This window comes from Anabrus simplex, chromosome 5 (assembly GCF_040414725.1).
Source record: "Anabrus simplex isolate iqAnaSimp1 chromosome 5, ASM4041472v1, whole genome shotgun sequence".
NCBI lineage: Eukaryota > Metazoa > Arthropoda > Insecta > Orthoptera > Tettigoniidae > Anabrus > Anabrus simplex.
In genome coordinates this window covers 189,793,292-189,817,363 of record NC_090269.1, presented here as the reverse complement: position 1 = coordinate 189,817,363, position 24,072 = coordinate 189,793,292, and the positions used below count along the sequence as shown (strand labels likewise).

The window sequence follows — 24,072 nt, the reverse complement described above, 5'->3', positions numbered from 1 at the left end:
GCACATTAGTCAAAGGTAGGCGGAGATATGGACGACACGCCAGTAACCCAGACCATAATAAACGGCGACAGACTGTCACTCCTGATAGTGTACGATGTGTTACACTGTTCGACTATGGCGCCAGAGCCAAGGAGGATGCAGATCTGTCCTGTAATGCAATTCGGATGAGGTGTCGATCTTCTCGGACGGTGGTCTGGGTGGTGCGACCAGACCCATCTATACGTTGAAGGTTGGGTCAAATGTTTCACCTTTACAATACCAAGATTCTTTATTAACCAATTATTAACATAAATTTTTAAATATATCAGGACATGTTTCGTCTAACTTGTAGACATCATCAGCCATAAAAACCTTTGAGAAAAAGCTACAATGATAAGGACAAAGTAACACATTAAAATAATTCGGATGACCGAATATGTCATTTAAAATGGTGAAGAATTCAGAACTTTTCTGAGTACAGCACTTGAGAATACCGTTGACATTAAAATTAAAATTGTCCACATGGGATGATTCAGTAAAAACTTTGCGTTAAAATTCTTCCTTTTTTTGTGCTGTTTTAACATATAATATTCTGTTATGTCGTGAAGGCTTGATGATGAATTGCACAATGTTCATTCCAGTAGGACAACAACAATGTGTGAGAAATCCAGCGAGCAGATGTTAAAGCCGTCTTATTGGTATGTTGACATTTCTTGTTGAGAAGTTAGGTGGAAAATTTGAACGTAATAACGTAATGTGGAATGTACAATAGAGGGCTCTAGAATAAAAATAATGGCTGTTGTTAGTATTGAAATAGGCAAGTTTTTGTGTCTTGATGTAAAGTAATGAAAGAATGAAAATAAGAAGTGCGGCACATCTGATTTACGTTCTCGCCTGTCCGACAGCGACTAGTTCAGTGTGGATGACTGTGGCTGACTAAGAGCGAGCTATGGAGGTCGTGTGTGAAGGGAGCCGGTACGAGGGGAAATTAGGGGAAGGTTGGGATTAGTAGGCAGGGAGCTGTCACGTGGATGCTTGTTAGTGGGTTTGTCAAAGTAAGAACTATTGAGCAATGCCTTGAAAATTACGTTCGCTGTTTCTGAAATTTCATTCAAATTGTGAATGGGATTGCATTTATGATCTATATTAATATAGATATTTTCTAAAACATTGAGTAAAGTGCTTTTATTATGAAAATAAAGAATTTTTAAGTCCTGTTCTATGGAAGTGAAGGAATGATTGGACTCTGTCATGTGTGTGCTCATGGCGGAGTACCTTCTGTGTTTAGCGGCATTGATACGTTCCTTATATCTGACTGAAAAGCCTCTTCCGGTTTGCCCAATGTAGCTCGCGGAACATTGGTTGCACTTTAACTTATATACGCCTGACCTATTATATTTATTCATAGTGTTGTTAATTTTATATTGGTTGTAAAAGAGATTAGTATTATTGTTGACTGTTTTAAAAGCAATATTGATCTTATGCTTCTTGAGGGTACTGGTGATATCGTAAATCTTACTATTTGTATAAGTGAAGGTGGCGTATTTGTCTGTTTTTCTTTTTGTTTCTCTAAGCAAAGTCGAACTGGATTTGTTAGTAACTTTATTGATTATCCTGTCAATGAAATGCCTGCTAAATCCATTTTTACTCGCTATTAAGCGGATAAAGTCAAGTTCTTTTTTACGATTAACATTAGATAAAGGGACGTGAAAAGCTCTGTGGATTCAACTATAGAATGTTGCTCTTTTTTGAGATTCTGGATGCATTGAGTCTTGCCGAATAGTATTAATAGTTTGGGTGGGCTTCCTGAATATGGTATAAGAGAATTTGTTAGAGCTGTTGTTAATAGTAACATCTAAGAAGTTTAATGAATTATTGACTTCCGCTTCGGAAGTAAACTTGATCCATGGGTCGACTGCATTCAACTGTTCAAGAACGATATCGCCGTTGGAGACGTTATGATCTATTAAAGTAAATGTATCATCAACAAAGCGTGTCCAGAATACGATACCTTTAATTTTGTTGAGAATTTTGGAATTTTCCAGTGGTCTAAATAAATTTCTGCCATTATTCCTGAAGCCGGGGAACCCATAGGAAGACTATCCTGCTTATAAATTTTTCCATTAAAAGTGAAGTAGTTGTTGAAAGTTACAAATTCTAAAATATTTAAAAATTCTTCTATTTCTTGTATGCTTAGTTTTCTGTATTTTAGAAAATTGTCCTTGATGATCTTTAAAGTTTTCTTGACCGGTATATTGCAATACATGTTTTTTATGTCAAATGAGTACATTTTTTGTTGTGGCTGTAATTCTAGGTTTTTAGCCAAATTACAAAATTCTATAGAATTCTTGATGGAGTTGGGATTTTCAAATTTGTAGTATTTCTTCAAGAAGTTATGAATAAATTTGGAAGTTTCTGTAGTTAACTATGGGTCTTATGGGAATATCTATTTTGTGGACTTTAGGTAATGCTTTAGCTGTGGGGATACTGGGATTCATATTAATGAGTTTTTGAGAATCATGTTCAGTGAGAATGAAGGACGTTTGTTTCAATAATTGTTTTAAGTTCTTTTGAATATTGTTGGTAGGATCTTTTTTTATCAGTTTAAAAGAATTATCGGAGAAGAAGGTTTCAGTTTTTTGCACGTAAGTTTCTTTGTTCATAATAACTGTGGCATTGCCTTTGTCCGCTTTCGTGATTAGATCATTTTCGTTAATCTTCTTTTTTAACAAGTCTATGGCTTTTTTGGGAAATAAAGGAGCTGTAGATTTGTTGATTTCAATTAAATTAGAAAGTTTTTTACGAATATTGAGTCTAATTTCTGTTTGGCTGTCAATTGGTAGTTTTTGTATGGCATTTTCAGTTTCAGCAGTGATAGCAATGGCATCTTTCAATTTAAAGGCAGTAGGCCAATTGAATTTAGGTCCCTTCTCTAAAATTTCGATATCCGAAGCGCTAAGTTGAGTATCAGAAAGATTTATAACCGGGTTATGGAACTTCACGTCTCCCGAGTCGGATTCGTTGATGTGCCTATTGTATGGAAGGAAGTTATTATTGTGACTATTATTACGCAAGAGTGTGTTGTATTTTTTGTCTAAAGTGGCCTGTTTTTTGACAATTACATTCTCTATCTTCGTAAGAGCGAATTTCTGAAAAGAATCCCATTCTAAAGGGGTTAACATCCGCTCGCTGGATTTCTCACACATTGTTGTTGTCCTACTGGAATGAACATTGTGCAATTCATCATCAAGCCTTCACGACATAACAGAATATTATATGTTAACACAGCACAAAAAAAAGGAAGAATTGTAACGCAAAGTTTTTACTGAATCATCCCATGTGGACAATTTTAATTTTAATGTCAACGGTATTCTCAAGTGCTGTACTCAGAAAAGTTCTGAATTCTTCACCATTTTAAATGACATATTCGGTCATCCGAATTATTTTAATGTGTTACTTTGTCCTTATCATTGTAGCTTTTTCTCAAAGATTTTTATGGCTGATGATGTCTACAAGTTAGAAGAAACATGTCCTGATATATTTAAAAATTTATGTTAATAATTAGTTAATAAAGAATCTTGGTATTGTAAAGGTGGAACATTTGACCCAACCTTCAACGTATACTTACGACAATACGGGCTTTATAATGAAGTTTATTTTATGTAATACAGACCCATCTAGTCGTGTTCTACAGCCTTCTGTGAACCATTCTGTACACACCTGTTGCACTGCCGACACACTTCATCCCACATGAGTAGCAATTTCATGGATGGATGCGTCACGTTCTCTCATGCCAATAATGTGCAGGCTCATTTTACTAGCCTGTGGTGGTCTCAAGAACAATAATTTTGATAACTGGCTAAACGTTTAGCTTCCACATTTTTTATTAGCTGTACTCTTGATGATTGTTTTTAGGCTGAAGATGCCCTTAATTGAGGGTGAAACATGTCCCATTTAATTGATAGTCTATTTATGTAACCGCTATAAGTGAAAATAAAAGTACTGAATAGGTGTATTAAATTAAACACCTTCATTGTTGTTGAACTATAAATTTTCAATACGGACCAAAAATGAGCTTTATAACATGTAATAACTGTGGTGGTCTGCCGAAATATCGATGTGGGCCCTGAACCTGAAGGCCGACATGGTTCCAATGCTAATCATTTCTTCAGAACATACTAATACACATGTCCTCTGAATATGAACTTCCTATCTCTAGTCTTTCAACGTGTTCTCATTTTTATGAACATGAGTGTACATATACATGAAGTATTGATGTAAAGTACAGCTACTTGCAACAAGTTTTCAGCATCTCAAAAATTTTACTCTGTAACGATACATTATGTCCTCAACTTTATTTTTTGAAAAAGTTTGTGATTTTCTTCTGAACACTCCCAGACACAAACAAATATTCAAGGTATTCAGCAACCACTGCACTTTAATTTAACACAGATTCTGGCACATCAGTTCGTGACAGAAGAAAATCCTGAAGACTACGAGACATGTTTGTTGCCTGCAGAAGAGTCAAACGCTGTTGAACACTGAGGCACATCTTTCTCTTCCACTTCATCATCACATGGATTCCTATCACTTATAATATCTGCCACAATCTCTTCTTCAGTGATTTCCTTTTCCACTAACATATCACAGTCCATGTTGACATAATCAGTAAGATTTACACTTGTTGCGAAATCCAATTTTTTCACACAAATGCTTCTAGTTCTCCTCTGTTTCTATATCCAACTCTTCATTTTCTGCGATGTTGTCTTCCCCATAACCCACTCCAGCTTTTCTAAAGCAGTTCCTGATCACCTCTTCTTTCAGCGATCGCCATGCAGGACTGAACATCTGCATTGCTTCCAATAAGTTGACAGTAATGTCTCTTTCTGAGGCAATGTTACGTAGCATACACTGGACCAAACAAGTTCGGTAATGCCACTTCACCACGTGAATTATCCCCTGATCCAGTGCCTGCAGAATTGAGGTAGTATTTAGAGGTAAAAATAAAACTTTCACATACTCTAAATGGCAAGGTACACAACTGTGAGAGGAGCAATTGTCTAAGGGTACATGTATACTGCAACTTAGCTGCTGGCACATGGATGCTCGCCCTAGCACCTCGCTGCTGACTATAGCCAGGCTGCTCACCATGGAGTTTTTACCCTGCAGCAGTACCGTTGCCCATGCTGCTGGCAGCTCTCGGTTGTATTCAAAAATTCAAAACAGCGGAACTGATAGTTAAGGCTGTTTGTATTTTGCGCAATATGATTATAGATAAAGAGGGCCTGAACACTTTGACTATGAAGACGTACTTCCAAGAGCTACCCCAACAAGGAGGAACAACGCAGCTCCGGGTGAAGCTTTTGAAGTGCGGAATAAATTCAGAGCATTTTAATGAGCGAGTCACAGTTTTGTTGGAGAGAGTATCTTACAATAATTTGGTGTATCGAATGTGTAATAAACAGTGTAAAATGTCTTGCCTGGATTTTTCAGTGCTTTTCTACCGCAGCAGTAGATTGAAGAATGAAGTTACCAATGCTTCATTTCGTAATTTAATAGTGTATTCTTGAATAATGTGCAATATTATGGAGTACCTCATTTTGACTTTAGGTAGATCTCCTAAACATAATGCATTTACAGTTTAAAAAATAACAGTCTAATTTTCTATGAAAATTGAGGTACTTCATATAAATCACCTGCTTGTAATGATAGAGGTCCATAAATAGCAAGAATAAGAATAAAAACAAAGCTGATATAATCGTTCTGCATTCTTTTGCCAATTCATTCCATAGTTTGATGATGATGATGATGATGATGATGATGCTTGTTTTTTGAAGTGGGTTAACATCTAGGTCATCGGAACATGATGGTACGAGATGAGACGAAATGGATTAAAAGTTATAATTAACCAAATGACTAGGATTAGAAAAATGAGGAGGAAAATGATTATGAATTTAAAATAATCAGTGGATTTTGTACCGGGAGGTACACTTCAATTCCGCTCGTTCAAAAGAAGCGCCAATAAAGAACTCACTCTATCGAACAAAACGTGAAATTGCTACTACATGAAGTTGGGACATTAATCAGAAGATGTCACTACTGAAGTATTGAGTAATTGTGTTATTGTGAAGTTGCCTAAACTTACTGGATTTATTTGCCTTGTGTTTGTTTACTTCAAGAAGTTTGAACATTTCTCCATAGTTGTCTCTACAAAACTGAGGTCACGCACTCTGGTGCAAGGAAGAACGTGTTATTGAAAGAAATTTTGCGTTTATAGGTTTTCTCTAGTATATCAACTTTCATTTTTTTTTTTTTTTTAAAATAATTCTAGGCTGGCAATACTTCTCTCATTCCGCCAGTTTTTGAACCTCACCAATCACAATTTTCCTGTCATTATTTTTTAGCCCATTACAGGCTTCTTGTTGCTTTTTGGGTGTAACTTTCGAATTGGCCAATAAAATAAAGACTATTGTTCATCTTCTGTCAAAAGGGTTTCGGCTAACTCTTCTCCATTATAAATTTTAGGTTTCATCTTTGCTAAAATTTGTATTTTCGAATTTAATGGAGAATAAAATTGTTTGCTGCTAAACACTTGTCTTGCCCTGTAATATTGGGGGCTGATACCTTCAAATTTGCTAATAATTGTAAGATTCCTCTATTAAAGTGTAATTCTGTGTCATGTTCATCTGTTTCGTCTACCCAGGATGAGATGTTGTTAGATCTTAGACATTTACCTGAGGAACTGGCTGAAAGTATTCGTAAATTGTGTCAGTCATTTCCTGATGTATTTTCTGATACTCTTGGTGTTACTGACCTTATCGAATATAAGACTGAGGTTACGGATTCGATTCCAGTTAGGTCTCCGCCTTATTGACTGACCCACCTAAAATGAAGGCTCTTAAAGAGATCATCGCTCAAATGTTATAAGATGGTATTATTCGACCTTCTATGTCGGCGTATTCATCGCCCATTTTTCTTGTGACGAAACCCCAAGGTTGCTTCAGGCCTGTGAGTGATTATAGAGCTTTAAACCGTAAGGTGGTGTTACAATCGGTGCCCCTTCCTGATCTTCACTCCTGTTTTGCGTGGTTTCGGAAAGCCAAGCCAGGCGTACAACCAGATACCTCTAGCTGAAGAATCGAAACATAACAGCTTTTGCCATGGATTGGAACGTGTATAAGTACAACCGCATGCCTTTTGAGCTCCCCACGGGGGCAGCCGTTCTTACTAGACTGCTAGATAGGGACTTCTCGGATATCAAATTTGAATACTTGTATCACTACCTTGATGATGATGATGTATTTTCTGAGACTTTTGAAGAACATCTAGATCATCTAAAGGAAGTACTCAATCGCCTTCGTAAGGCTGGGTTGACTGGCAAATTATCCAAGGTAGCTTTTGCTAAGCCTTCCATGTTGTTCTTAGGGCATATTGTGTCGCCCGATGGTGTTTCCACTGATCATTCTAGAACACAGGCCATCTATGATTTCAAACCTCCTGAGGACATGAAAGGTATTGCCAGGTTCAAAGGCATGGTGAATTTCTTCAGGAAATTTATTCCTAACTTCACTAACAGAGCGGCGCCCTTGAACTTACTCCATGGGAAAGGCGTCAAATTTGAATGGGGGCTGTCTCAGCAAGCCAGCTTCGAAGATCTGAAATTAGCTCTTTGTAATGCCCCTGTTCTAGCAATGCCAGATTTTTTCGAAGAAATTCATCGTCCAAACAGACGCCTCGTCATCGGCGGTTGCTGCGATCCTTCTGCAGGAAAAGGAACTCTGAAGGCGTCCCATCGCCTATGCTTCTAGGACCTTATCGGCTCAAGAGGCCAAATATTCCATCTATGAACTTGAGGGCTTGGCAGTTTTGTTTTGCTCTAGAAAAGTTTCGTCTTTCTCTGGAACATGTCAAATTTGACTTGGAAACGGATAAACAAGCCTTAAATTGGGTGTTAGCTAGGCCGCGTCGTACTGGTCGTACAGCCCGCTGGGCCTTTGGGATTTCTGCCTTCCAATTTGGTGTGAGGTATATTCGAGGATCTGAAAATGTAGTTGCAGATGGACTAAGCCGCATGTTTAATCATGAAGTGGAGACCACCGAACTAGAAGATAATTCTTCTCTTACCACGCCCATACCTTTGGGCATTAATGCCATTCTAACTGATGCCCCCTGGTTATTTCGGGATATTGAAAAATACCAATGTGAAGATCCAGTGCTGGCTCCTATTATGGAAACCCTTTCTTCAGGAAAACATGTTGTCCCTCATGTATTGAGAAACGGGGTTCTGTGTTGCTCGTTGAGGAATGATCAAAAGATGGAAGTAGCGGTTCCAGCTGTGCTTGTGCCTATGATTTTCAAGTACTATCATGAGACCCCATTAGGGGGCATTTAGGCATCTTCAAAACTCGGGAAAAGATCCGAGAGATGTTCATTTGGAAAGGTATGGACAGTGAAATTTGAGAAATGGTAAAACCTTGTAAATCTTGCGTGCTTAGTAAGCCCACCTTGTCCACTAAGCTAGGTCTATTGTCATCTCATCGAGCGTCTCGCCCCTTGGAACGTCTATATATAGACTACGTCGGAACTTTCCCACAATCAAAGGGGAACGGAAATAAATTGATCCTGGTGTGTGTAGATGGTTTCACTAGATTTTCGTGGTTGTTTCCGACTAAGCTGGCTACCGCTCAGTCTACTATTTCTTGTCTGAATACTATTTTTGCTTCTTTTGGTCCTTGTCAATATATAATTTCTGATAATGCTAAGGCATCTGACTTATTCCGTAAATTTTGTTTTGACCTGTATCTCTTCAGCTTATTACCCTCAAACGTCTCTGGCTGAGCGGACCAATCATAATCTCCGTTCTGCATTAATCACTTTTCATCACGAAGATCATTCCAGGTGGGATACTTCCCTGCATTGGTTGGCTTTCGCTCTAAATTCGGTGGTTTATGAATCCCACAAGTTCACTCCAGCATCTCTCATGTTTAAATTTGTTCCTAACACGCCGTTCTCTAATCCTTGGTCACTTAATGACATATTACCAGAGATAATAGATCTTGATAATCTTAGAGATGTATGAAAGAAGGCTAAACTCAATCTTAAAGCTTCCCATGAGAAGGTTAGAGAAAGATATGATCGTGGACGGAGGCCCACCAATTTAAAGGTTGGAGATCAAGTCATGGTTAAAAATTTTGTTCCTGCGGGCAAGCTTGCCCCCAGATTCCATGGTCCATGCTTCATTCTAGATTTTCTGACACCAGTTACATTATTGGTCAGTAACCCAGCCACAGAGAGGATCTTTAGGGTTCACCTCTCTCAGGTGAAACCTGAGTAATTTCATTGTTGTTTACATTTGCCATTAAAATTTGGCAGGAGTCGAAGGTTATGTTTCTTTGAAGAAGAGGATTAATTTAAAATTATGTTACTGACTGATTCCAGGCCTTCTGCCCTGCCTTTGTATACTACCTGATATGTATGATCTTCCCCTCTGATTATTCCAGTGGTCAATTCCCTGGTGGCCATTACCAAGCCCCTGTCCCCTGCATCCACGCATTGTTGACACACACTCACCATCAACACCGCCCGCCCCTCTGCCTCACACAAATAAAGATCATACTCTCAAAACTCCAACAACACATCTCTGTCGCCCAGATATTGTTTCAGTACCCCCTCAGCCGTCGGCGGCCGTGTTCCAACATCTGGCGAGCGATACCGGAGTGGGGAATGGGCCCACACCACTCTAGTGACGTCTTCTTCTGGACGGCACGCCGGAGTCCATCTTCCCGGCAAGGGCTGAAGTGCGGTATCTCCACCGCCAACCCATTTGGGGACTGCACATCCACATCTGATCTGCGGCGACCATCACCATGACTACCCCTCTCATAGTAGCAGGAGAGGTATCTGAGGGTACTTGGGGTCTGGGCAAACTCACCTGGGTATCGGCAGCGGCAGCAGGGCTGGCCGTCAAACTTAATCAACATATAATTAACTTCTACAATGGCCAAAAGATTTCAAACCTGGCTTTCCCAATTAATTTGCTAAAATGGACTTTTCAACAAATTTTTTCCTCCTGTCAAAAATTTTATATGTGCAAATCATCTTCTGTCAAGTTTCTTCTGCGTCACCCCAAGGAAGGACCTTGGCAGGGGGCGGGGGGGAGGTGTGTACCGGGAGGTACACCTCTACTCCGCTCATTCAAAAGCGCCAATAAATAACTCTATCAAACAAAACGTGAAATTGCTACTACATGAAGTTGGGACATTAATCAGATGTCAGTAATGAAGTATTGAGTAACTGTGTTATTGTGAAGTTGCCTACACTGACTGGATTTATTTGCTTTGCGTTTATTTACTTCAATAAGTTTGAACGTTTCTCCATAGATATCTCTACAAAACTGAGGTCACGCACTCTGGTGCAAGGAAGAACAATGTGTTATTCAAAAGAAATTTTGTGTTTATAGGCTTTCTCCAGTATATCAACTTCATTTATTTTTTATATAATTCTAGGTTGGCAACACTTCTCTCATCCCACCAGTTTTTGAACCTCACCAATCACAATTTTCCTGTAATTATTTTTCAGTCAATCACAGGCTTCTTGTTGCTTTTTGGGTGTAACTTTTGAATTTGCCAATAAAATTGACAGCGTGTGTCCGGATTAGTCCAGAATCCTCTTGATTAATCCCCTCGGGTATATAAGCTGAGGCTTTTCTGGTTACCTTGTATCACCGATCGTCGTCTTTCTGATTGTGTGTGTGTTAAGACAGGAGGCGGGGCGCCTCATTCTTCAGCAGGCAGAACAACAGCCAGGTAATGGCCACCAATATTCTATCTTTCTAGCTGTCTCCGCAAACTTATCCGAGGGGAAGGTTCGAATTTCTAACTATGTAACCAACCTTTTCTAAAATGTAAATTTTAATTCGGCTAATGTAAAATTTCATAAAGTCCTTAACTGTAAATCGGGGATAGAGAGTGCGTTACCCTCTCGAGTTCCCCTTCAACTTGGTTTGAGGTGAGTGCGATTTCGTAACCATTTTCCTTTCCTGTAAGGTATTAAATTAACCTTCATTCGAGTCACCTCATTAGCTTGGGATTAGCCCCTGTATCACTTGGCCGAGAGCCCCGTTAAGATTTTATTCTTCATTATCTAGGAGTGCAGGTATACGCCTCCATTAATTTTGTGTTCAGGTCATTAATTTAAACTGTTATTCTTTTTCCACAAAGGCTCAGTAGGTTGGGTACTAGATACCCATGTGTACTGACTTTTGTTAATTGTAAATTGCGCCTAGAGAGGCCACAGGCTGTTAGAAATTGGTTAATGTCGGAAAGCATGTATGCTCTTTTCTGAAATTCCTGTAATATTAAGGGGTGTCTGGAAGGCTGTAAAGTTGTTGGAGCAAAGTGCTCTTAAATTGGAATATTCCGGTTCTTGTCTGAACATTGAGATTTTGTAAACATTTTTAAACTGGATCTGGTATCTCAGAATTTGTAAAGTAGGGGCTTGAAGCACAAAATTGTTAAATTCCCTTTTCTGGATTTCTCTATTTTACTATCTAAAGTTGTCATTGTTAGACCATAACGAAGATGCCACACCACATTGGTCTTTTTAATTACGCTCACAGTGTTCTCCCAAGAAATTTTCATCAGCTGGGTGGCAGCAATGAGTAGCCAGGCAGAGAATACTACGTAAAAAATAAATACGATAAAATTTCAGCTTACTCCCCTCATGCCATTATAAATAATATTAAACAGGTAAACATTAACTGCAAATATGAACTATTTTAGGATTATCACAAAGACATAACAGAGTATTTTGAATTTCTAGTGTTCTCCTGCTTGTTCATAATCTTACTCTGTTGCTGTGGAGATCCAGACGGGTTTGTTACGTCCCACGGAATTGAGTGCTCGCATGCGATTCCATGCTAATCCAGACACTGCTCATGCATGACACTACGTGATAAGCTGAACATTTAAAATCCGATGTAACTTGCGCAATTATGCTCACAGTAATGAAGATTTTTCATTTAAATTAACGGTTTTACAGCGTTTACATTTTAATTTGGAACACACAGTGACTCAAATATGTATCAATATTATGTAAACTGAGCGAGTTGGGTGTGCGGTTCGGAGTGCGCAGCTTTGAGCTTGCATTAGGGAGATAGTGGGATCGAACCCCACTGTCGGCTGCCCTAAAGATGGTTTTCCGTGGTTTCCCATTTTCACACCAGGTAAATGCTGGAGCTGTACCTTAATTAAGGTCACGGCCGCATCCTTCCCACTCCTAGTATTTTCCTATCCCATCGTCACCATAAGACCTATCAGTGTCTGTGGGACGTAAAGCAACTTGAAATATTATGTAACTAGCGCATATCTAGGTTATGATAGCCAGGTGGTCAGTGAAAAGGTCCTAGGGAGAACACTGCCTCACCTTGTTGATAATTCAGTTAGTGAGCAACTACCACAATGACAGGACTGTTCAGCTTAAATGAAAAACATACTAGCCACTTCTTCTCAAGCCTTGATCTGTCAATTCATTTCCAGCAATTCCCTGAAGATAAAAAGCCATACAATGGTGGTTCTGATGTCAGCATCACACAATCGTTAGACAAGTGTGGATCTGCTGCACCAACAGGTGTTGCAGGAAAACAGGATTCTACAGAGCGCAATTTTCTCAAAGAGAAACTAGTGCTGAACAAGTGTCTGCTAAACTTCAGAGTTTCTAAGATGGTGGACAGCTTGGCAGTATATATGCCACATACTCTGGATAGAGAATTCTGTCCAGTGACATCACCTTAAACCAGGCAGCCTCAACTCAATGCCCTATGATGTCATAACAGAGAGCCCTGCCGCCTGATATTTTGGAGCGGCCACTGAGCAGACAATGTTAACAGGGCTAGCCTGATGTATTAGTGATAATTGTTGGTAACCTTATTTAAACATTACTATTTTTTTTTAAAGACCCTCCATCAAAAATTCAGTAGAATATTGCAACATCAGCAAAAGACTTAAATTCAGATCACACCATGCATTCCTTCAATATCAACATCAAGCCACACAATGGTCGTTTTGATGTCAGCAACACACTATCATTATAAAACTGTGGAAAGCTTAACAGCTCAAACCATCAACATAATGAATTTAAATGTACACGGCAACCTAAGGAAGTTAGAAATAGAGAAATTTTTTAGTATCTTAGAATTTGTTGTGAACAATAATAACTTCATCTTCAATAACATTTAACAACAAAAAGGACTCCCAATGGGATCACCAACATCTAGAATCTTAGCTGAAATGTATAACAAACTTTAACTCAATACTTCAAATTCCCACATAAAATTCACAGTTGGATCAGAAACTAACAAAACAATTCATTTTCTCGATCATAAAAAATATCTTAAGATGTAATATTTTCAGAAAAACCCACCCAAACAAACATTATCAGACAAGATTCCCTTCATCAAGTCACCCACAAAAAAGGTACTTTTACAGTTTTCAAACTACCCCTTGAAAGGAATACCTTCCAAATTTCTCTCCGATGCTGACATATTAATCAAAACCATAACTAAGGAAATACCGTATTTCACCACATAATTGTTGCGCTTTTTATATCAAATTAAAAAAAAACAGTAGGGTGTGACCATTATGCAAAGAATATATATATATTTTTTTTGCTAGGGGCTTTACGTCGCACCGACACAGATAGGTCTTATGGCGACGAGAGAATATTTTAATACCAGTATTGTATTACTGAAAATATAAACTAACAACTCGGAAGCTATTGCACGTAACGGCACAGTCTGGCGTTGCAATGTCTGGGAAGAAACTCAGCGCTTTGAGCAAGAAAGGCCGAGAACAGAAATTGACAAGCGCAATGCAAGAAAACAACGTGAGCTCATGAAGAAAAACCAAACTACACAGCCAGTACCTAACAGAACAAATGTGTGTCAAAAATGCAGAAAAATTTGTGGTTCTAGGATTGGCCTCTACAGTCTATTAAAAGTACTATTGAGCTAATTGAAAAACTGAACTTTGAAATTCAGCCACACCATTCTTTACATTCTTTTGATATTGTCAATATGTACCCTAGCATTAATACCAAAAAATTATTTCCCATTATTGAAAGAAACCTGAATACGTACAGTCAACTGAGTAAATTTGAGATTATTTCATGACTGTCTTAAAATTGGTACTCAATAACAATTCTTTCACATTTGACAATATACCAACAAGATGACTTGGCAATGGGATCACCAGCATCAGGGATCTTGGCAGAGATATACAGTAGAACCTCGATAATTCGAAAACAGTTAATTCAAAATCCCGCCTAATTCGAAGAAGGTCTCGTTCCCGGAAACATGAGATACAGTTTTGCAAGTTATTTAAATTGTTTAATTCGAAATACGGATAATTCGTAATTCGAAGTACAATGTCGGCCCCATTACCGAAATTTAGACTTTTAATTCGAAACTGCCTTTACATTTTAAAACAGTTGTATGTTACAGAGTAATTTCAACTCGAAATTTATCCGCGTCATAATAGAACACGTGTTCCGGAACGTGGAGTGGCACCGTAGCTTTCCACATTTACACTCACTTCGGTGGATCTACAGTGTGCTTCATGATTACTAAGTTGAATGAGATCGGAATTCTTTTGTATTAAAACTTTTAAGGAACGCCGTAATATCACGCAACGGGCAGTGTGCAGGAAAACAAAATCCGCGAGCACTGGGGACGCCGACAGTTGACGAAAAAAAAAAAACAAAAAAAAACATGGCTCATATAATAAATTTGTAGGCACCAAACAATTTTGTCATTGCCGATGAAACTGCATAACTTTATTTTAATGCGAGCCCAAACGATCATATGGTTTTAAAGGAGAAAGTGCCAGCCGGAGAATCGTACAAGTGTGAAGGATGGGGGTCATTGTAGTGCGTTGCAATGCACATGGAAGCGAGAAACTTTATCCCCTCGTCATACGAAAGATCGATAAGCCACAATGTTATGGGCGTCGGGCACTTTCCATGCCAGTACAAAGCATCTAAAAATGCAAACAGTACAGAAATCCAAAAAATAATGCATTTGCATAGGGGAACCGGCATAATTTATCCTCGTCTTTGAATTGTGTGATTTTTTTTCTTTCGTTGCGTGAGGTTATGTTTGTAAGTGATTTACCCAAGTGCATTATTTGAACATTGTAAATGCACCTTGTTGGATACATGTTTGAAATAGTTTTTTCCCATGGCATTTGAAAGGTTTAAACCGTGAATCGAGGTGATTGCATGTATTAATGAGTCTTAGAATACTTTGTGATGCGGCAAGTGTTTACATTTCTGAAGTACAAGAGAAGTGCCATGGCGGGAAATCGTACAAGGATAGTCATAGGAAAGTTCGATTTTATGGACATCAGGCACTTTCTGTGTAAATACAAGGCATCTAAAATGCTTACAGTATAGTAATTCAGTGAATAAAGTACTTGCGCATGGGAGCCAGCATAGATTCTCGTCTTTGAATCGGGCTTTTTTTCTTTCTTTCGTTGCGTGAGGTTATGTTTGCCAGTGAGATACCCAAGTGCATTATTTGAATACTGTAAATGCACCTTCTTGGATACATTTTGGAAATAGTTCTTTTTTCATGGCATTTGAAAGGTATAAACTGTGAATCAAGGTTAACTGCATGCAGTAACGGGCCTTTGAATATTTTGTAACGCAGCGAGGGTTGGTACTTCTGAATTGCGAATTGGCGGTTAATTCGAAATCACGTAATTCAAAGTCCGATTTTTGAGTCCCAACGACTTCGAATTAACAAGGTTTTACTGTACTTAGATTTTCTGGAACACAATTTTATTGATAACAACGATAATTTCAAGAATATACTTTTTTGGGCAAGATATGTGGGTGATACATGGGTAATTCTAGATGACAGGATTGTTAATGCATCCTCTACTCTTAATAATCTCAACAAGATTGATCCTCATACTAAATTTACACTTGAAACTGAATCGAACAGTTCAATCAATTTTCTAGATATAACAATTAGCAGATTACCTTATTCTTTATCTTATATGATTTATAGGAAACCCACACAAACAGCTACTACCATAAGACAAGATTCCTCACACCCACAATCACATAAATGTGCCACTTACAACATTATGGCTAACCGCGCTTTCAAAATACCTTTATCTAAAGAAAATTTAAATAAAGAACTTAATATCATACATTCCATCAATAAATTTAAACACCGAACAAATACAACACTATCAAATGACAATCCTAAACCAGCAGCTTACTCTACCTTCACTTTCAATGAAAACGTCTACTGCATTGCCAATATCTTCAAAAAACATAATTCCAAAATTTCCTTTCGAACTAACAATAGAAACATAGATGTGATTCATAACTCCAAATCTATAAACAGAACTAATAAATTTTCAAAATCTGGCGTATACTGTTTTAAATGCAACACCTGTGATTCTTCTTACACTGGACAATATGGACGCAGTTTCAAAATGAGATATTCAGAACATGTTTTAAACGCGATAAAATACAATAAATTCTCAGCAATACGGCAACACATGCAAGACGTAAAACATCATTTCACTACGTTAGACCAAGACACTGAAATTATCAGTACCCTAAACAAAGGCCCTCTTCTTGATATCACTGAAAATTGTTTAATACACCTTGATCAATATTTTAATCCTAACCAAAACCTTAACAATTTGTCTGAAAAACCGAACATTCTTTTTGACTTCCTTATCTTAGTTTTCAAAAGCTTCAAGTTGACAAGTAGGCGTTCAATCTTCCACGTAATACACAACACCTTCTCGCGCTACTTGCCCTTACCACAACACCCCCCTGACCCACCTTAAACTACTCCCTTACCCCCTTCTATCCCCTACCTATATTCAATTTTTGGTTCTTACTTTCTCTTGTACTTCATGACAAGGCTAAATTAAAGTGAGCCTCATAATCTTACCTTACCATTTTCACTTTCCTATTTCTTATTTTTAATTTCTTTTCTTTAGATCTCATAAAATCCATATCAGTACTAATAGTCTCATATTCTAAGAGTTTTTATATATACCACTATCCACCTTTTGAAGTACTAAAACAAAATTATATCATTTGTTACCTAGCAACAAATTTTATTCCTTGAATAACAACAATTGTGAATTATACTGCATCTTTTTTATTAAACCCCAAGATCTACAGCAAGAGTGCTCAAGAACCTCTACATGAACTTCTATTTTTAATTCAAGAAAAGTGTCATAAGTGTTACAATTGTGTTGACTTCTTGCCATTTTTGTGTCGGCTGATGATGACATGGACATGTCGAAACCGGTCCCAGAACATATTAAATATGTTGCTACATTAATTCGTGCAACAATATTATTGTACTGAATAGGTGGAACATCTTTTTCTTTTTAGTATTGTAATTATTAGTTCAATACGGATCAGTGATGAAGTTTTTAACTTTAAATAAAAATGTGGGAAAGAAAAGTGTCTGTATATTTGCCGACAGAGATTTAATATATTTTGCCGCTTCCAATGCTCTTAGTTCAATCACTTAATGGATTATGTAAAAACCAACTCTGTTATATACTCTAGCACTTCAGTACTGATCTCAGGATATTTACCTTTTAGATGCCATAAAAAAAAAATACATATGTTTATTTGCTGCTTTCAGTTTCTCTTTTTCATTGCGTCAATAGGTGATCATGTTAGGTTGTATGGCTTCACACCATGTTTTTTTTTTTTTTTTTTTTTTTGTCAAAGACGGAGCTTTTAATTTGAAAGCTGTGGGAAATTATACTTTGTTTTTTGTGTTACTCAACTCCATAATTAAGAGGAAAGGATCTCGCTCATCAGTAGGCTAAAGAAGGTTGTTCGGAATCTCTGAGGATGATGTTTGAAGGGTAATCAGCTTATGAAAAGCCTTGTCTCCTCCAACGATCATGCTCAATTGGAAAGCCAATATTTCTAGCTATAGCCCAACAACGTAATTTCCACTGCAACAGACTTTTCTTCAGAGCTAGCATGTCTTATCTTATCCCACTCCTCCAGACAGGCTTTCCACAGGTCATTGATAGTGTGTGGACGTCTATTTCCTAACGCCCTTTTTAGGAGTCCGAATGCATAGAAATCCATGGCCGACCCATCCAGGTGTCTTCACCGGAATGTCAGTAAAAGGAATTGCACGTATTCCACTTTCCATCTCCATTCTCTCTAAAAGCAGACGAGTCGAACAAGATGTGTGGCTGGATGCTTTATCTTGACGTACCCATACCTGATTTTTTGCCCTCCCATACTGTCCTGGTATATCTGTGTTGTAATTGGGGATTAAAACCTCTTGCTGATAGTGTGTAGAGTTCACCTTCACATTATTAGTGACACTGCGAATAGTTTACTTGCCATTGTAGCAGTATCCAGCTATCATAATGAAACCCCTTGGAAAACTTTCTTGGCATTAATTATACAATGTTTAGTATATTTTTCTGTTTCTAGGGCGGTATTAAATCAAGTGGGGTTTGTTACATTCACTAAGATACACATATGCTTCGTCTAATGTCGCCACATATTTCCATATTTCCATTTGTCCGCTACCATATAGCCTTCATACAGCTTTCTTGCATTAGTGCAATGTTCCGAAATGTGACGAGGCATCAGTTTGTGAACTCTGCACTTATGCAGCTTATTTAAGTGCAAGTCCTTGTTGATAATGGTGTTAACTGTTTAAACAGACATCCCAAACTTATGTGCGATAGTCCTTTGGGAGGGGGGCAGGATTACCACCTGAGACAAGGGCTTTCACTTTCCTCACCAGTTCTGGTATACGGCTGATGGCTGGTTGTGGATTTGCCCGTCTCCCACCCCCGCCAGAATTAAGCCCAGTCGCCCTTTGCCATTTTTTTATTTTAATTCAATACAGCACTGATCACCTTCTTCGATATCAAGAAATCATGCTTACTGCATATTCCTTGGATTGCAGAATAGCTATATTTGGTTATTCTGATGAAAGGGCTGTTATGTACCCCTCCCAGTAAGGGTCAATCCACTTCGGTATCGTTGCAGCTAATTTCACGAAACTCTATACACACGTTCTCGGTACTGACGTGAATGATCACTCCCCGTTTTGACATGCTCAAGTTGATAAGGCCAGCGGCCTTCAAACTCGTCACCAGACATCCCGAATGGCCTTCTGTATTGCACAAAAGACAGGTCACTATCAAATGGAAGTTATGGCAATGTTGTTGGTTCATTAACATTCAAAATACAATTTTGCGCTGTGAAAGACTTCACTATCAAGTGGAGTCTTTTTTCTTCTTTGACAAGTTATGTTTAGGGGTCTTAGGTGCAAGCTTTTATTTTTAAAATTTTCCTTGTACTCAAAAACCAGGGGGATCTTTTATGCATGGAGTTTGAATATAAGAGTAAATATGATATGTTATGTCACATCTTAGTCTTATCTCTCTCTCTCTCTCTCTCTCTCTCTCTCTCTCTCTCTCTCTCTCTCTCTCGTATCCAATATTGGGCCATAACATGCAGTAATATGATAGCTCATCATTGGATGCTGAGGATAAAATGCTTAATAGTCATACAATGATTATGTATAGCTGCTGTGATTTTATCAGTCAATAAGATGACCTGCTTCCAGCAACATGCAACTTGAGTACATGCAAGTTCCAATTGACGTGCCAATCTCTCACACTTCCTTCCCTTAATGCATGAAGACGTTGAGCCCTAGAATGTATTAAGGCACATTCACATCCCCAGATAGGAAGAAGCTCATGAAATAGAAGGTTGCAATCTGGTGGAATATGTTGTAAACAGATGCCATTACTGGCAATAACATGTGAATTGCAAAAACTTCCAGCCGAATACATAGTGGCAATTCTTCAGTGAAGATGCTGGTATGAATTCGTTTACAGATGTCACTGAATGCTCCTTATCCTCAGCAGGATAATTTTAGGAGCATATTTTGTTGTCCTTCAGTCCTGTTGTGTTCAGGTCTCAATCAAGTTTGGCTAGATGCCAATGAATGGCACTGTGTGGTTCGTGAGAGGAACAAGTTAGGACAATTACTAGTCGTCTCACTGTCAAAACACTAATATGTATTGTTATATATGGAGACAAAAGCCTCAGCCTCCATGTCTCCTTCACAGGAGAGCTGTAGAGATTACACCCAAGATGGGGACATCACCGTAGGCTTACAGGTATGCAGGAAAATTCATTGCGTGTTCCCACGTGCAATTCCGGATCCACACCCGCAATTATGAAGTGGGAGTACTTCGTACTCGTACATCTGCGACATCAATCCTGTCCTCTGATCAGACCTGAATACTTTATGGGAACCAGCAAGCCAATACAAGGGCATGCCCTATACAATGAACATCTTATACCCCAGCCTGCAATGTCTCTGGATCACAGTCTCATCAAACACATGCTAAACACCTCAGTGCAGGCAACAGCCATTTCCCAGCCAAGCCAAGTAGAATAGAATAGCGAGCGTGGGACACAATAACCCAGTCAGACATTCAGCATTTGCAGCACAGGGTAACAAACAGATTAGTTGTGTATGTGGCTGTTCAGTGCCCATAGTTATTATCAAGGGCCTCTAATAGTATTATAATTATGTCTGTGAGACTCCTTTCAATTTCTAGATGAATATATAGTCCACAACATCCACTAGTCGCTACGATACCAAATTACACCGTGAACTCTTTACAGAGCAATGCATTTCCAGACTGCAGAAATATATTTCCTCATAATTTTTTCTCATACCACAATTTTACTACCAGTACTTTTTTTATATTGTTGCCTTTCTCTGACTAACCTTAATGTTCGAGCAAGTACACTGGAACTAAATTTTAGCTTCAGGAATTATTGACTTATAACAACTCATCAATAACTTTAAGAGAATATCAACCATGTTAGAAAAGACACAGTAAAGAAACAAATGGGTGTTGCAACAATATGAAAAAAAAAAAAAGTTAGAGAAATGGTTATAAATATCCTCGATACCGAAGGCCAATACTCCTAAGCATTGCTGACAAGACACAATAAAAATAAGACCTGAAGATCGATGGTCTGATTCATCACAAACAGCTCCAACCACATTTCTTCCAAAAGAATATCAGTAACTAAAGGATCACATTTTCTCACAAGTTGAAAAGGAAATTTATAATCCCGTAGTGCCCAGCTCCTTTGTATGTATTTTACAGCAGGTTCTTACTTCAAACATCAACTCTTTTCTTTCGTAGTGATATAAAACTGCTTTACCTTTAATAACGATTAGTAACTCAGTTGATGCAGTAAAAATTAAATTTCATCCATGTCTGTCTTCATAAATTCCCAGAATTTCTCAACACATCTCAAATTTTTCATAGACTTACAAGCCTAGAAGAAAGGCACACAACCAATACGAAGTACTTATTAAATCATAAATATGAATCATTTGAAAAATTATTCAGTGGATTGTGTGATTAGTGCAGTTTCTCAACTGCTGGCTTTCCACCTGGACTGCTGATTCCAGGTAAATTCTGGTAGTAATGTTCACCTGGAAAGTCATGAAGAATTAGAAAACCCAGCCAAAATCAAAAACGAGCCCAGTGGTGCTAGTGACTCCAGAAATACAAAGAAAGCTCAAGAAAGTCTTTTAAAAACATTTTTTTAAGGCATTGCATGTGTGTGTTGAATCCAAAGCCCCATTTACCTTGGGCAGGAACTCCTCCTGTTTGTACAGATGACAATAGACTTAGAGTACGTTCTTGACGACCAACAACCTCATCTAGTTTACGGCCCAGTTCTCGCAAGGCATTAAACATCTGGCTCTGCCCAGTGAAGATCTGACGCAGTTCACGTTGGTTGTCAGATTCAAAAAATTCTTGGAATTCCTCGCCAGGTTTGCCTTTTGCTGCATCAGGATGTTCACGCCGGTATCTGCAATCAAGAATAATACTGACAGTTCTACAATCAACTTCTGATAAATCATCACTATTCATTCCATATTACTTTGCGGCATAAAGCAAAATTGGAATACAAATGCAATTTTGCTCGTATTCATACAAACATGGACATCAACTTGAAAAGGGTAACAAATTTCTGTACCTAAAATCTATTACAGCAACAGCACACTAACACAATTCTATAAATTTATTATTTTTAGAATTAAGCACTGTATCACTTTACATTAAGTAGGTACCACAGAACGTGTCAAATTAAATTGTATTATAAATGGTTCCTACTTTTTAAATTTCCTAACAGAAAAAAATGTGATAGGAGCTGGCTCTTTCTTGTGTTAGGCACTCTTTTCACCCACTTCAGGTGATTCACCTTGTTTAGTGCAATATAAAAAGGTTGCATCTCTGCTTAAAATGTACCAAAATCAGTTCTGTCTTGAAATTCTTTTTTGCCATTTCCTTACCAAAATCCTATTGAGCCATATCAGCATATGCCTCAATTATCAATAACACTGTGCAAATATTTTATTTAATGCATATTCAAGACGCTTGTAATAAAGGCAGGAAGCCTGGAGAGCCATGACATAGGCTAGATGGACCCAGTATATTTCCGGTACGAAGAAGCTTTTCAAGTTTGAATTGAGCCGTTGGCTATGTATCCAGTCATGTAGACCCCTTCTCTAGCTTTCAAATCCAACCGCCGAGCTAGGGAGGTGGTAATTTGAACGTGGGGAAGCACTAAACAACTACATCCGGCTGACAAACTTTGTTTTTTTTTTTTTTGCTAGGGGCTTTACGTCGCACCGACACAGATAGGTCTTATGGCGACGATGGTATAGGAAAGGCCTAGGAGTTGGAAGGAAACGGCCGTGGCCTTAATTAAGGTACAGCCCGAGCATTTGCCTGGTGTGAAAATGGGAAACCACGGAAAACCATCTTCAGGGCTGCCGATAGTGGGATTCGAACCTACTATCTTCCGGATGCAAGCTCACAGCCGCGTGCCTCTACGCGCACGGCCAACTCGCCTGGTACAAACAACAAACTTTGTTTCCCCAAGGATGGGATTATTTGAATTTAAACCGATGTATCAGTCAATGAGCTAAGATTCCACAGGTCTGAAATGATGAGAAAGTGAGAACTGAATTTCCATCTACCTGTAAGTGATAAAAATGGTTACTTGTGCTCTATTATAATAATGCTCATTTAAACGAGAGTCCATTGGGACTCAGTCGATGGTTAGGAGGCCAGTCTCTCTCTTTGTTGGGGAATTACCTTCTGCAACGGCCGCTCTGTAAGACTATGTAAGTTTCCGTAGAGGGGGAAGCGCTCTCATTCTCATTCGTTAGAAATCTCATTCAGTTTGCTGCACGCAATGCATGTCGTTCTCCGTGACAGTTGCTATTTTCACTGTGCATTTCAAATTCGAGCTACATGCTGTGTGCGCATTTTAGAACTTATTTGTCAGTATTTGCTTTGTGACTAACAGTACTTTAGAGATAGGTACTTCTATCTTGACTTTCATTAACTATTTTGAAATGCCAATTGCAGCCTGGCATAGTTCAGATTTTAATAAATATGTTAAACTGAGAAACTAGTACTCAAGACCTGCGAGTGAAAACTCAAGTATAATTAATGCTAAAATTAACACAAATATTCGGTACGTGTTCGCAAGTCACAAAATAACGTGTGCGTTTCTGCATATAGTTAACTGCTGAGAAGGACTGATGTTGATTAGCCTTTGTTCCCTTAAATTAATGACGCACAAGTTGGACTAAAGCTTGCGCGTTGGCTAAGCCAATTGTAGCCTAGCATTAAGATGGGTATCCTGTGCACGTTCATGCCATGTGGTGAAGAAGAGCCTGAACATATAGCATCATTACAGACGTTTACAGGAACAAGAGGAAGATAACTATGGCAGTACCAAGATTCGAGACCATGGCTGTTCAACCCTTGATGATTGCTGTCATGATGGGCTAAGGCAAATCGTGACACAGCGGACATACAGTATGATTCACTGCTGATAGTGAGTAGCTGCAAATGGTAAGTTCCTATGTCCATTTAAGCATGTTTTATGGGATATAAATACACTAGTTTAGGGATTTTCCAAATTAAATATTCAGTGATTAAATGTAAGCCA

The 24,072-nt window shown here is 38.4% G+C and overlaps 1 protein-coding gene across 1 annotated transcript in view; it reads right to left on the bottom strand.

The window, feature by feature from the left end:
• The window catches only part of ergic53 (protein ERGIC-53), a 202,836-nt gene that overhangs the window by 27,409 nt on the left and 151,355 nt on the right, over positions 1-24,072 (bottom strand). Inside the window, exon 8 of the mRNA XM_067147234.2 lies at positions 21,689-21,915. Coding sequence (XP_067003335.1) covers positions 21,689-21,915 — 227 coding nt within the window. The remainder of the gene's footprint in view (positions 1-21,688; positions 21,916-24,072) is intronic.